At 48.2% G+C, this 13,939-nt stretch overlaps 1 protein-coding gene across 10 annotated transcripts in view; it reads right to left on the reverse strand.

The window, feature by feature from the left end:
• dysc (whirlin protein dyschronic) overlaps positions 1-13,939 on the reverse strand; it is an 81,660-nt gene that overhangs the window by 19,434 nt on the left and 48,287 nt on the right. For 9 of the 10 annotated variants that reach the window (XM_025300428.1, XM_025300429.1, XM_025300427.1 and 6 more), the window contains 2 exons: positions 12,339-12,420; positions 11,583-11,690 (listed from right to left, as the gene is read on the reverse strand). In XM_025300428.1, coding sequence (XP_025156213.1) covers positions 11,583-11,690; positions 12,339-12,420 — 190 coding nt within the window. The remainder of the gene's footprint in view (positions 1-11,582; positions 11,691-12,338; positions 12,421-13,939) is intronic. The other variant, XM_025300433.1, reaches the window with a different exon arrangement.

The raw sequence follows: 13,939 nt of genomic DNA on the forward strand, positions 1-13,939 counted from the left end.
TTAGTTCCTTGTTCCGTCGTAAAGTTATTCCTGAAAAACAGCCGAGTAACAAGCTGTTTTACCTTATCATTAACGAATCGCTAATACTATTCGGCTTTCTCGAATTGACTGAAATTTTGCCCTAACAAACACGATTATTATCCCGGTTGTAAGAGAGATCCTCGCGAGGAAGAGTCCTGACTCGAGGCTCGACGTGCACTCTGAAGAAACGTTCAGTGGATTAATAGAAATCGAGGACAATTCGATCGTCGTTCCGTCGTCGAGCGAGAATCTACCGAGGATTTTACGAGAGTCACTATCACTTTGCGCATCTTGGCGGGTTGATCGGTCATGCGGAAGAGTGAGTTGGGCGTCGGAACGACGAAGATCAGAACGAGGACACGTCGGCAACACCTTGGAACACGTATCCCTCTCTCTCTCTCTCTCTCTCTCTCTCTCTCTCTCTCTCTCTCTCTCTCTCTCTCTCTCTCTTTCTCTTATATTGTCTCTCTCCTCGTTCTCTGCGCTTCCGATCGATCGCAGTCGTTAGATGTAATTAGTCGAGAGGCAATTTGACAGCGTCCTCGTCGAGCGTGACTTGCGCCGAGAAAATCTCGAGCCGACGTGTTCACGATAGCTCATCGCGATTCATGCGATTCGCGAATTCTTTTAATATCCCCTGAGGCTTTAGGAGGTGGAACTGATTATCGCGCGGCTTCCGATCATACGCGGTGCATGTCGACGATAAGATCGCTGTTCATTGTCGAAAAGAGAAGACAGAGAGAGAGAGAGAGAGAGAGAGAGAGAGAGAGAGAGAGAGAGAGAGAGAGAGAGAGAGAGAGAGAGAGAGAGAGAGAGTGAGAGAAAGGGAAGGGGGGGAAAGAAACAGGGTCATCTTCGGCCAAACACTGTAGCCTCTTAATTAATAACGTGTAATTAATGCGTAGCCATGTATGCACAGCGCAAAAAAGATAAGAAAAGAGGGAAGCAGAACAAGAGAAAGCAAGGTATTGCTATTGAGAAAGCGTATATAATCGTCGTTAGTCGCAAATATATCGTTAAGACGGGAACCGGATCACACGGATCGTCCCTCCGCTCACGATCTTAATTGGAAGATCAAACGTTTCGTCTCATTATTTATGGCGACTCATAATGCACGATTGTATCATCGCACCGTATCATCGGTCGTCAGTTCGTCGGCATTTGTAAAAAGCACAAGAACATAAAAAAGTGCGTACCACATTTAATTTCCTTTTTTTACGATGAGAAGTATGAAATAAAGGCGAGCCGAAAGCGCTTGGAAATCGATCGTGTTTTAATAATCAAGCCGGACGTGAATTTGATTAGGCGATACTTCGCCCTCCCTCTGTTCCCTTCTCCGTCCTTCTCTCTTCGCGATTAAAATGACCACAACAAGCTCCTTGTCGCGGAAAGAAATGGATCGCCGTAATCGACGTGTAAGTCGCTTTCAAGCCACCTGCGAGTGACTAATAGCGCAGGCTCATTAATGGAAACGAGCGGCCTTAATTAATGGATTCTAATGAGACGCGCGTCTGCTCTGGCGTCTCCTTCCCTCTCGCCTCTGTTGTACGTCGTCCCATTTCGGAAATGGCCGTCGTTTGCAGATAAATTATGTAATACTCGTGCAACCGTTTGTGTCGGCTGACGTCGAAGAAGTTACACGGCCGAAAATTTCGCAATCGCTGAAATATGGATGCAAAATCGTCGTCTCACGGCAACGACGACGACGACGACGACGACGACGACGACGACGACGACGACGACGACGGACGACACAGTTATCCAAACGCGACATGAATCTACCGAAGCCGCATCTTGTTTGCTTCGTTGAATTTTACATCGCGAATCAATCGTGAGCCGGTTTCGTTAATTCGCTCGCCGTTAATTATTTCGTAATATCAATTATCAGCTCCGCTGACTCCGTGGCGTTGATTACCGACAGGCGAAGTTATCCACGGAATTGAAACCGCTGAGAATCGCGTGTGAGAATTTGCGCACGTCGGCCAAGTATGCGTATTTGACGACGTTGATTAAAACGAGTAGACAATGATTTTATTGTTATCCCACGCACATAAAAGTCCGTCCGAAAAGGACGGCCCGGCGAAATGGCGTCGCTGCCGTTTCGGAATCAATATATGAGAATTGTCATGCTTTACTCTGGTCGCTGCTGCGACGACCTCACCGAACTCACTCCGAGCTCACGTCGCATCGCGAGAGGCTCGTTTTTAATCCGTCGCTATTACACGGGGACAATCTGCAGGGGATTTTCAGAACGACCATCGCGACATCGATCGAGAGATGATGGGCCGCGTCGAGGAGGCAGAGGCGAGCCGAGAAGCAGCGAGATCGTGAAACACGGCTTCTATATTCCTTTTAGAGCTGTTTGCTCCGCCGGCTTATCGAGAATCCCTCATTGCGCATTTGGCGTCTCCTTTTCGGCCGCGGTAAGACGAGAGCGCGGTGCATTACAAGGGCGAATGAAGACGAAAAGAGACAATCGGGCCGCGCACGAGACTTCCCGCGCGAGTGCACCGCGAGTGTTCCCTGAACTCTATTCAGCCCCCCCTCCCCTACCTGAGATATATCTGCCGATTGATTTTTGAAGAGCTCCTCCCCCTCTCGCGAGGGAAGAAACCATGATTTTCCCCCGATCCCTCCCTCGAGGAAACGAAGGCACTCTCGAGCTCTGCGTCGAGCTCTTCCCGAACAGGTGTCCAGCGGAAAATTCGATCTCCGTTTAATTCCGTTTGAAAAGTGACTCGATTGGGGGAAAAAATTGTCGCCGGCGTTGAACATTGCAACACTAGCGACACAGATCGATTTACCTTGGATGTTTTTAGGCGCTCGACCAGCGATAAAAAAGTGGCTCCTGAAATATATCCTGCATTCCCGCGCATCGCGCGTCGCCGTGATTTTATCTCCGCCATGCGATTTTTCGACGAGATCGCCGACAATTTATAATGCCCCCCCTCCACGGCACGTTGATTAACCCTTTGAGAGGCGGTTTTTGCTCGGTTGCTCGCTCTCTATCTCGGGGTCTTTGAATTCCTCGATAGCCGTATTTCTCACTGAGCGCTGTTTTGATATGATATATTATACAGGGGCCTTCATAAGGGACTCTGTGCTACTCAATCTGTATGTGTGTGTGTGTGTGTGTGTGTGTGTGTTTGCTAAATGGTCTGTCGTTAATAAAGATTATTATTATAATAAAAAGTACGTCGCACAGCGCCGAGATTGATTTCAGCTTTATCCGCGCCAGGCACCAGCCTGGCTCGAATATCCCCGTGCATTAATTTTCAATTAGATACAAAGTTCCTGTTTGAAAGCACGTTTCCATCGGCCGCGTGTGTTTAATAATCGGGAATGGCGCGCGGTGCGTAAATAAATGAAGCTCTCTCTCTCTCTCTCTCTCTCTCTCTCTCTCTCTCTCTCTCTCTCTCTCTCTCTCTCTCTCTCTCTCTTTCGTTGGTCTGCGTAGAATTTCAGATCGAGTTTCAGAATCTGATGCGGGATTACACATCTCCCTTCTTCTCCTCCTCGATAGGTTCATTTATTAATTGATCCATCGCGAGTAATTGCGAATTGCTGATCGTAGCGAGCTGATCTCGAGCGGACTATAAATAGGCCGGTTAAGAGTACCTTAATAAGGCAACTAATGATTTGTTAAAATTATATTGCCGTTGCGGCAATTATTAGACTGCGTTCGGATAAATATAGATATCGGCAAATATAAATCCTCGGGCGCAAGAATGGCGTCTCCTCTTCCTCCTCCTCCTCTCTCTCTCTCTCTCTCTCTCTCTCTCTCTCTCTCGGCGTGCAATCGGAATAACGACCTCGGGCAGGGCATTACAGCGAGCTCTCTCGTCACTATTATCTTAATTATATCAGGCCGGCCTTGGCATTGGCTTCTGATTCTTTCCGAACATGTTCGTTCGTCCCGTACAACATACTCTTTCCCCCTCTCTCTCCCCCTCTTGATTATCTCTATTGCACATCGCCTCCGTTCTCTCGCGTGCAGCTCGTTTGCATTTTTCTTCCTCCTCGCGCGATAGCGCAAGCTTGAGAATCGCGGGATAAAGAGGACATAACTGTGAAATTTGCGAGTGCTCCCTTATTCATATTCACGAGGCAAGAGATCGACGCGCGTCGGCATTCAGCTCCGCCGTGCGATATTCGTTCATCGCTCCGATTATCTCGTCCGTCGCCGTCATTAAATTGTTTGTTATCCATTTTCCGTTATTATTCATTTTACTTGGAAATACAGTTCCACCAGAGAGCGAAATGTTTCAAACGTTCCGATATCTGCAATATTGTACGTTGTACGTTAAAACCCTGACGGGAAAGACGCGGTCGTTCTATTTTCGCAAAATTACTCCGGACTCGGCCGGACGACGTTGACAGGATAAAATCCAAATTGATCGATAAGCTTGGAACGAACACGAATCAATATGGGCGTTATCCTTCTGCGGGCGAATAAGCAGAATATGAAATTAATATTGATATCAATTATCCGGGGATAAAGCCGGTATTTGTGCGGCTTTCGAGCGCGCGCGAGCTCAGCCACTCGCGGAGCTCGCCGTCGCGTTCGGAAAAGGAAACTCCGATAATTGCTATTTCCTCCCTATCGCGCGCACTCGCGTTTCTTCCCTCCCTGCTCGCCGCTTCCCTCTCAAAGTCCCACGAGAGAGAGAGAGAGAGAGAGAGAGAGAGAGAGAGAGAGAGAGAGAGAGAGAGAGAGAAAGAGAGAGAGTGAGTGAACGCGTACTTACGGTGCGCGCCCTTCTTCTCCCCCCCCCTCCCCTCCGAGTTATAAAAGCGCGGTTTCTTCATTATCCCCCGTTCTACGCAGCTGCCTTTAAGAAGGCAATCGGCATTTTTGCCGGGGCGAGCCGGTGTAATCGAAGCGGCGGCGAGTCGTTATGGCCAGGGAACGAAACGATTGTAGGTGCTTTTCAGGGGAAACCATCTCGCGCCGGTGACGTCGATAATACCGTGGCTGCCCGTTGCTGTTGCTGCCGTTGCCGTAGCTGCGGCTCCTCGCCTCGGATTGGCTCGCTTCGTTCGCGCGTACCTGCTCGCGCACAGTCCGGCCGTCTCCGCGCTCCTTTCCCCGAGCGATCACATCGAACCCCCTTCATTCGTCGCGAATTCGCCGCGATTCCCTCCCCGGCCTACCTCTTTCTCATTACGTGTCATTATTAGCTCGGGGGAGCATCGCATCGCGGGCTCCTCGACCGATGCCCCCCGGCCTTCGGAGAACGCCTCCTCCGCCTTCGCGCGGCCCTCCGCATGGCGCGGCGGATCGCCGCGGTCTCGTGAGCGCCGACTCCTTTTTTCCACCGATCGAGATAGACTCGATCGGCCGCTCGCGATCGTCCTCTCCTCTCGACTTGGAAGAATCTAACCGATCGAAGTGGAAGGAAAAGGCGGCTGTGAGGGACCGGTCCTCGCGAAACGTGGCGTTCGAGGAAACGTTCTTTGGTCCTCCCGCGAGCGACCTTTCGGCTGTCGAGTCCTCCTTACAACCTTAAACCTCGGGGAACGTCGGACGCCGATTTGTTTCCGATTTTTTCTAGTTATTTTTTATGTCAAAATATAAAGAAATCTGTTGTCATTTTCAGCTTGGATTAATTTTTTCAATTTTTTCGAAATTTTTCAAGTTTTGCACAAGTACAGTATTTTATAGATTTAGATATTTAAAACAATGTTTCTTAAAAATATATATATCCGATCTGTTGAAACTTGCACACACATGTCGCCGGTTATGAATCAGAACCATTTTGTAAGATTCAAAATTTCAGATCTAATATGACTGACGTCATTGTTGAACAAGTGCTCAGTTTTGCGCTACATTCGACCTCGGGTAATCTTTCGGTTCACTATCCAGCAAACAAGCTCATTTTAACGTCAAAATCTGATAAAAAATGAACAGGAAACGAACAAAAACTTCAGAAATTTCGAAAACATTGAAAGATTAATTTAAGCTAAAAATGATAACAGATTTCTTTATATTTTGACATTAAAAATAACTATAAAAAATTGGAAACAAATCGGCGTCTCTGACGTTCGCCGAGGCTTACTTGTTGGAGAGAGAGAGTACCGAACCCCCAACGGGGTTTTCGATCGTTCCGGCCGAACCGAGACGTCGGGCCGCGAAATTGTCGAGCGCTTTTTTCTCATCGTGGGTTTGACTATGATCGACTAGAACGACCACTACGCATGACGCGCATTAGGCGGCCTAACGATCTAGCGCTGATGAACCTAGACCTATGGTAACATATTGCGTCGGTATCGGTGCCGATCGTGCGATCGTCTCCCAGGGACGTCGTATCGACGAATTTTCGCACGAAAGCGATCTTGGAAATTTTTCCGGCGACACAGCCGGATAAGTCGCTCGAGCTAGGAAGGCATCGATATATTACCGAAGTGAACGCACGCGTGAAGCAAATTAAAGGGCGCATTTTATTACGCGAGCGAATGCGCGTTCGTGGGCGTTCGTGGGCGTGAACGTTTCACGCTCGTAATGGCGATTATCGCGACATGATAACGTCACGAGCGTCGATACAATCGCAGGCAGGCTGAGGCTAGAATGTGGCCGCGAATTATTTATTCGTGAAATATTCTCTGTACCTCGTGAATATTGCTCGGAAATATTTCACTGCTACATCGGACGTACGAGCCGTTCGATATTATTTCAGCGTTGTCGCGTCTCGCGCGCGGTCATGGTCGCGACGTGAAATTAACGAGACCCGCGTCTTTGTATTTATAATAACAAATCGGCCAGAGAGACGTACCGAGACGGAATGAGAGAGACAGTCTACTGTCCCGACGAGCCGTTTACGCCAATTTCTCGTCCACCTTCGTCGCGACGTCTTAATGACGGTATCGGGCGAGCGAGGCGAATCGCGACCGACAGCCTGCTGACTCGGGCGGCCGCGCGAGTTCGCGCTCCTCGCGGTCCAACCATGTGTTATTATCGGAATCGCGTCGATTACGATCACGCGGAGATCGCGTGACCGTTTTATTTTTAGAGGTAAAAAGCGATTTAGCGGCAATGGACGACAAGCCAACGCGTCGGCGATCGAGCGTCGCGAGGTAACGAAAGGTGCAAAACCGCGCGGACGTGTCTACTGGGTGTATCGTGACGGTCGCTTCAAAGGTAATTTACTACAAGGTGCTGCTCTTATTTGCTTCGAGCGAGCTTCTTAATTCGCCAGCGAATTAAAGCTGATAAAAACTTAGGTCAATATATAGAAAAGGGTACCCTTCACCGATTTTTTTCATTTTGAAATATGTTATAGAGGATGAAATTCTGAGTGACTTTTTCGTAGTACAATTATATGGGGGTCGCTTATAGTTTCTGAGATATTTGACTTTAAAGTTTTATAATTGTACGTTGAAGTATATTTGAAGTAGAGGTAAATATATAGAAAGGGGTACAACTCACCGGTTTTTTTCATTTTGAAATATGTTATAGAGGATGAAATTCTGAATGATTTCCTTCCATAGTTTCCGAGATATTTGATTTTAAAGTTTTAGAATTTTTATTATCCTGGAATTAAATTCCAGATATCGTAAGCTGACGTCATTTACAGTATAATCCAAACAGTTAATCCAAACATAGTGTATACATAGAAATATAGGAAACAATACATATAAGCGGGAGAGGGGCTCCGCATCTCCTCCCCAAAAAAATCCTAACCTAACCTAACTTGCATCTTTATATATTGTTGGGCGATGTTGAAAAGATCTCCTTAAAAGCCACAACATCTAATTATATGCAGATATTGTAATAAGTTAAAAGTTGAGCTAGGTAATAGATCTTAAGAGAACAATGTCCAAAAATATATAAAGACGCAATAAATTAGGTTAGGTTAGGATTTGTTTGGGGAGGGGGGGCGGGGGGGGGGACGGAGCCCCTCTCCCGCTTATATGTACTGTTTCCTATATTTAAAATGAGAGAAAACTGCTTGTCTACTTCAAATATATTTCAACGTACAATTGTGAAACTTTAAAGTCAAATATCTCAGAAACTATAAGCGACCGCCATATAACTGTATTAGGAAAAGTCACTCAGAATTTCATCCTTTATAACATATTTCAAAATGAAAAAAATCAATGAGGTGTACCCTTTTCTATATATTTACCAAAACTTATTCTAGACAATGGATTTTTATTTGCTAGCCTCTAAAATTTACAAGACGCGGCGTCCAATGGTCTCAAAGTTGAACATGTCTAACTTTGTCGCAGCGACCACTAGACGTCGCGTCTCCTAAATCTAAAAGAAGTCTCTCTCTTCACCAGCGAATTCTAAATTTTAGACGCCAGCGAGTAAAAATATCTCCAGAAACCGACCGAGGGTCGTCCAGAAAAAGCTTTTATCAGCGAATTCGCTGGCGAATTAAGAAACTTACTCAGGGCAGAGCACCGTGTAAATTACTTTTCAGAGACGAAGCTTTCCACTCTTGGCGAAAATCCGATTCCGTCAATTTTCAATTTTTGACGGAGGAGGAAGTGATATTATGGCCGCCCCCTTTACGTTTTGCACATCAACTTTGTTAATGACCAATATCTTAAAGCGGAGACGATTATGTTTCTCAAAGTTTGTTCCTCAAAGCGAAGTTTAATCGATCGCAGAGTTATATAATGTTTCTCTTACTTGGGGCGTTATTTATAAAAATACAACGACACACCTTGCACAATGGGGTAAAGAAAAACAGGGATGGTTAACGTAGTCATCCACTAAAATAGATTTAAAAAATTGCTTCTGCTCAAAAAGAAAAAACCACAATATTGTTTCATTAGAGCTTTATATATTTATTCGAAATAAACTTTTTGGAACAGTTTGCACGAGACGAAAACCTCGGGAAAGAGACCATATTATCAGCATGCGTTAGCAAAAAGCCACACTGTTGTTCAACTTTGCATAACTCGACATGTGTCGGCAGCCGAGTGAAATATTAAACAGCGAGCAAAACCCTCAATTGTGTACACACACACACACACACACACACACTCGTGTGTGATAATAGTTAAACCCAGGTTTAAGAAGAACTCGAAAGTATAATTAAGAGAGAGACAATTAAACGCCGAGATATATCTTGGAAACGTTTCGAAATAGCCGAGAGTAAAAATGCGTTGCAGCAAACGCCTCGGCTATTGTGTATACGCAGCGGCGGACTACTAAACTAATAATTCCGTAAGTAATCCTTAGAATCCTCCGTGTAATAACGAAGGTATCAAGAGGGTCCATTATACCTACAAAGGCCATAATACCTCTTCTCCTCTATCGTCGAGATCCCATCAGCAGCGATCGATAAATCTGCCCGGGATGAAATTCGCGGGGCGCAATCTGCGGCGTAAAAAGCGCGCTCCTTCAGTCGCCGACGGAGCCGAGAACAATCGGCGGCGTCTCTCTCCGAGATTTCCGTCGGGGAAACGTCGATCCCGAATTCTCGCGCGACGAAGCCCGCGAGAGCCTCGCGAGTGCTGCTGTGGGTCTCTCGCATGCGCCGCACATAAGTAACTGTACTCGCGCCGACGTGCATAATTTAAGCGCTGAAATTAACACGCCGTATTGCGGAACGTTGCGCGAGCGCGCGCGTTGCGTGCGAATTCAAATGAGGCCGTCCGGTGAGAATCCGACTCGACTGTGCGCCGTCGGATTTCCGCCTCTAATCAGTCGACTTGCACAAACCGAACGAGTCGAGCGGCATGAGAGGAAAGGAAAAGAAGCGACACACTTAATTGGTCGAGCGCGGCGTCCGCGTCCGTCGAAGCGCGTCCTCGACTAGGAATTTTGATCAGGTTCTTCACCTAATATTGATAAGGATCTAATAGGATGAATGAAAGGTAAGGTCCTAAATAAGTCAGTCCTTATAATGTCCTAACAAATGAGTGAAGAAAGACCTTTGTAAGGTTATAATGATTGGGTCCACATTAGGACCTTGATGTATCAAGCTAGTGTATGATATAATATGATTCAGTTAATCAGGTCCTTGTCGGGATCTTATTCTTATTCATCACCTAATATGATTTGCACTATCAACATTTTAACAAAACAACTTTTGGGTGTCATTTCCAAATATAAAGATGTTTGCATTGAAAAATCACTTCAGATCACTTGAATTGATATTTGTAAAATGCTATAGAAACTATCCTTTCTTTAGCAGTCAATAAATAGTTGTAAAATTAACGTGACATGCAACTTTTCTCTTTAGCACTACTTTATGTCTTGTCATCTTGTGATACTTTGTGATCTTATGATATTCATTTTATGTTTCTTTTCCGAAACATTTTACAAGTATGCTCAAGCGATCTAAAATATTATTTCACGCAAATATCTTTTTATTTGGAAGTGACATGAAAGAATTCTCAGCGTGTCATTTTTTATTTCTAATGTCATCATCCAATATAGCCGTGGCGAGTAATCAGGAGCCATAATTTGAAAAAAAAAACTTAATAAGGATTCCATAAGGCAACTCAATAAGGACCTGACTGTGAATCCCTTACTAAGGACCTGATGTCCAAATGAGGTTAACCTGGGACCAGGACCATGGGATAAATTTCTAGTCGGGTCCCTCTGTCTCTCCTTCGCCCGATTGTCTCACCCGCGAGACTCTTTCGCGAATTCTTCCCCCGCTGCGCTCCGCATCGAAACTTTCAATCTTGGCTTTCGCGCGCTCTTGGTCATTATCGCGCTCTGCCTTAAGAACACCTTGCGAATGCAATTTGCATAAGATGAGCGAGCGAAGATTTACCTGTTGCCGGCAACACACGATACACCCTCGAGCGCCCCGTAAATATTAAACCGCCCGTTAATTATTACATCGAGCGAGAGAGCGCGAGTCCGCGAACGTCGCAGCAAGTTTGCGGCAAAAGGCGATGACGGTGGGACGGATCGACGATCGTCTCAAGTGTTTGGCGATCCCTGAGAAACATCGTCGCACGATCGGCCAGCTATTTCTATGGGAGAGAGAGACTCGCCTATCCTATCCTAGAACGACACACTATCAGGTGGAGAGTAAAGACTAGACGCGTTTTCTCGAATCGTAGCTCTACGAGACAGATAATCGACGAGGCTAACTTCAACGACGAATCTAGATGTTGCGGTGGGAAGATTCTCCGCCGTTGAAAATATTGCCGATCGCCTCGCGGGGCGCCGCGCCGTCGGCCAGACATTCTCTCGCGAGAGGAAAGAAAGAAAGAAAGAAAAAGAGAGAGAGAGAGAGAGAGAGAGAGAGGAAGAAAAAGAGAAAAATTCCCCGGGAGCCGGGAATCGGCGGGTCCCGAGCGCGCTCAAGTGTTTCCCACGAATTGAAGCTGGAGCTTGTCGAAAGTCCACATGAAGAGACATCCTGGAGTTCTCAAGCGTGACGACAAGTCGCAAGATCGATGCTCGTTGAAATTAAATCGCGCGAGAGGAATCGAGAGTTTGCGGATTCTCTGTCAAGCCGACTCACGCCGCGGCGCGATCGGTTGCTTTTCAACGGCGTCGGACAGAATATAGGAGTGTCGGGGAAGAGGGGGACGGTGTCTCGAAGTGCCGGGTGTCCGATAATCGAATTTACTGGTCGACTCACCAAATTGTCCAGGTGCAGGTGGTGGCCGTAATCCCGGGGGTTACCTCGCGAGCCGCCCGGCGAGCTGTGTCTGCGACCTCGTCCGTTCTCGATCTCGTCATCGTAGTCCTGAAAAAGAGGACACAATCGAGTCTTATCACGGTCGATTTGAGACTCGCTCTCCGACGAGCAGTGTCGTGTTCTCTCTTTGCTTTTTCCTTTTTTCTACTCTCACAAAAGTATCCGCGCGCGATCTTGTTTCTCGGCGCGAGACAAACTTCGCGATTCCCGAACGGCGCGGCGGCCTTCCAGGCGCGCGCGTATCCCTTTCCGTCCGCTCGGCGTGTGAGAGAGAGAGAGAGAGAGAGAGAGAGAGAGAGAGAGAGACGGCTCGACGAGCAAGAAGGCGGCTCTGGATAATCCGCATCTAAACTTTGATCCTCCGCCGACGAGTCGCCGGCGGCCGAATGAAAATCAATCCGGACTTACGATCGAGCTGAAGCGCTCGCGCGCGTCTCTCTTTTCTCTCGAAACGTTCACGCGACCGTCGCTCTCTTTTAGAGCGCGGGACAGACGCCGTCGGCAGACGCATGAATGCTCTCTCGCTCTCTGATTAACGAGAGCGGAGCGGAGCGCTTGAGATTTTCTACTCTCGTCCGATTTCCATTCTAATCCCGAGCGGGCGCGCGCCGCGCCGCGCCGCGCCGCCTCGCCCATCGAGCTGTCCACCGCGCGGCGCGGCGCGGCGGTTCGAAAAAGGATACACGCCCGCAGTACCTGATTGTCGCACTCGTCGTCGTTGGAGAGGGCGAGGTCGGAGGTCGTCACTTGGTGCTGCTGCGCCCTCCTGCAGCTCACTCTGCAATTGGCAAAATTTCCATTTCAGAAGCACCCGCCAGCCCCGCCGCGATCGCTCTTATCAAATCGCGCGCGCGCTTCGTCTATTTGCCTTATCGGTATCATCGGTAGAAAGAGATAGAGAGAGAGACAGAGAGAGAGAGAGATAGGTAGATAGATAGAAAGATAGATAGATAGATAGACGATCCCTCGGACAGAGATTGATCGCTTCGACCGGAAACAAAGGGGAGAGGTGATCGATAGGGGAAGCGCCACGAGATTGGCAAAACTCTTGAGAATCTCTCTCGTGGTCGATTTCGGAAAGCCGCGACCGTCGTGAGTTTTCCAGCGACGATATAATAGGAGGAGGAGAGAGACCGAGAAAGAAGGAGAAAAACGAACCGACGTAATTTCGAGAGGCTCGTCGTCCTTGACTCGGGGACACGCGCCCTCGAGGAGAGCCTGGTAGCGAAAGGGGTCCACCGCGGGTTTCGAGTCGACCTACCCTTCGTCTCGAGTGTCGTGTGTTCGTTGTGACGAAAGCGCGCATATTCTGGCAGACGAGACCGCTAAAGTGAATGAATAAGCGCGGCAACTTTTCGCGGAATCGCGCGGCTCCGTGTCCGCGGGGGGGGGGGTGCCGCCGGCTTTTGTCGTTGGTAAATTTATCACCATCATTATTATTATTATTATGCACCGCGCCCGTATCAAAGCAGCGCGCGGCGTCATTGTTAATATTACCCGCGCCATCGAGATGGAAATTATTCAGTATGAAATCGTGTAAATCAGCGCACGCGGGCGCGCGATGTGACGACAGGAAATAAAAGCGCGCTAATGGAGCTGCGGGAGAGCGGATTCTGCTTGAAAAGCGAGAGAAAGAGCGAGAGAAAGACGGAGAAACAGCGAGAGCTAGAGTTTTCGGCGAATGACCGATCGCGGGATCGTTGAGTCGCTGCCGAGATAGCGGCTGTATGTATATGTGTGTGTGTGTGTGTGTGTGACTGCAAGAAGAGCGTTTCTCACCCGGAAAAATTAGAGAGCGGTATGGAGCACATGGGGATTACAACATCGCGGCGCGGGGGGCCATCGGCGGCGACTGGCGCGATCAGTGCGGCTCTTGGCTTGGATCGGCAGAATGGCGATATATAGCCGTCCCACTGCGGACATTTGCGACTAGCAGCAGCTCGACATCCGACAGGTTGTCCGTCAGGTCGCCGTGCGCGCACTCGTTTCACCGGCGATTCGGCCGCTCGCTCGCGCGTGAGAGAGATCAGCCATTCGATTCTTTCAGCGGGAGACTCGCCGAGATCTCCCCTGCCGCGTCTCGCTCTCGCGCTCGATCGGCTCGATTGTTTCTTTCGATTTGACAGATTCGGCTGGTCCCATCCGTTTCCGCTGAATTGTTGAACTGTGGCAACGAATATCCGCGTGTTGTCGCGTGGGCGCAATTGAAGAAGCGCCGAATTTATCAGGCGGCGAAAAACGGGCGACACTTAGACGCCCTTAGACGCGCGAACGAAGCAGCGAGCGAGAGACGTTCG

This window comes from Harpegnathos saltator, unplaced genomic scaffold (assembly GCF_003227715.2).
Source record: "Harpegnathos saltator strain DR-91 unplaced genomic scaffold, Hsal_v8.6 scaffold364, whole genome shotgun sequence".
Classification (NCBI taxonomy): Eukaryota; Metazoa; Arthropoda; class Insecta; order Hymenoptera; family Formicidae; genus Harpegnathos; species Harpegnathos saltator.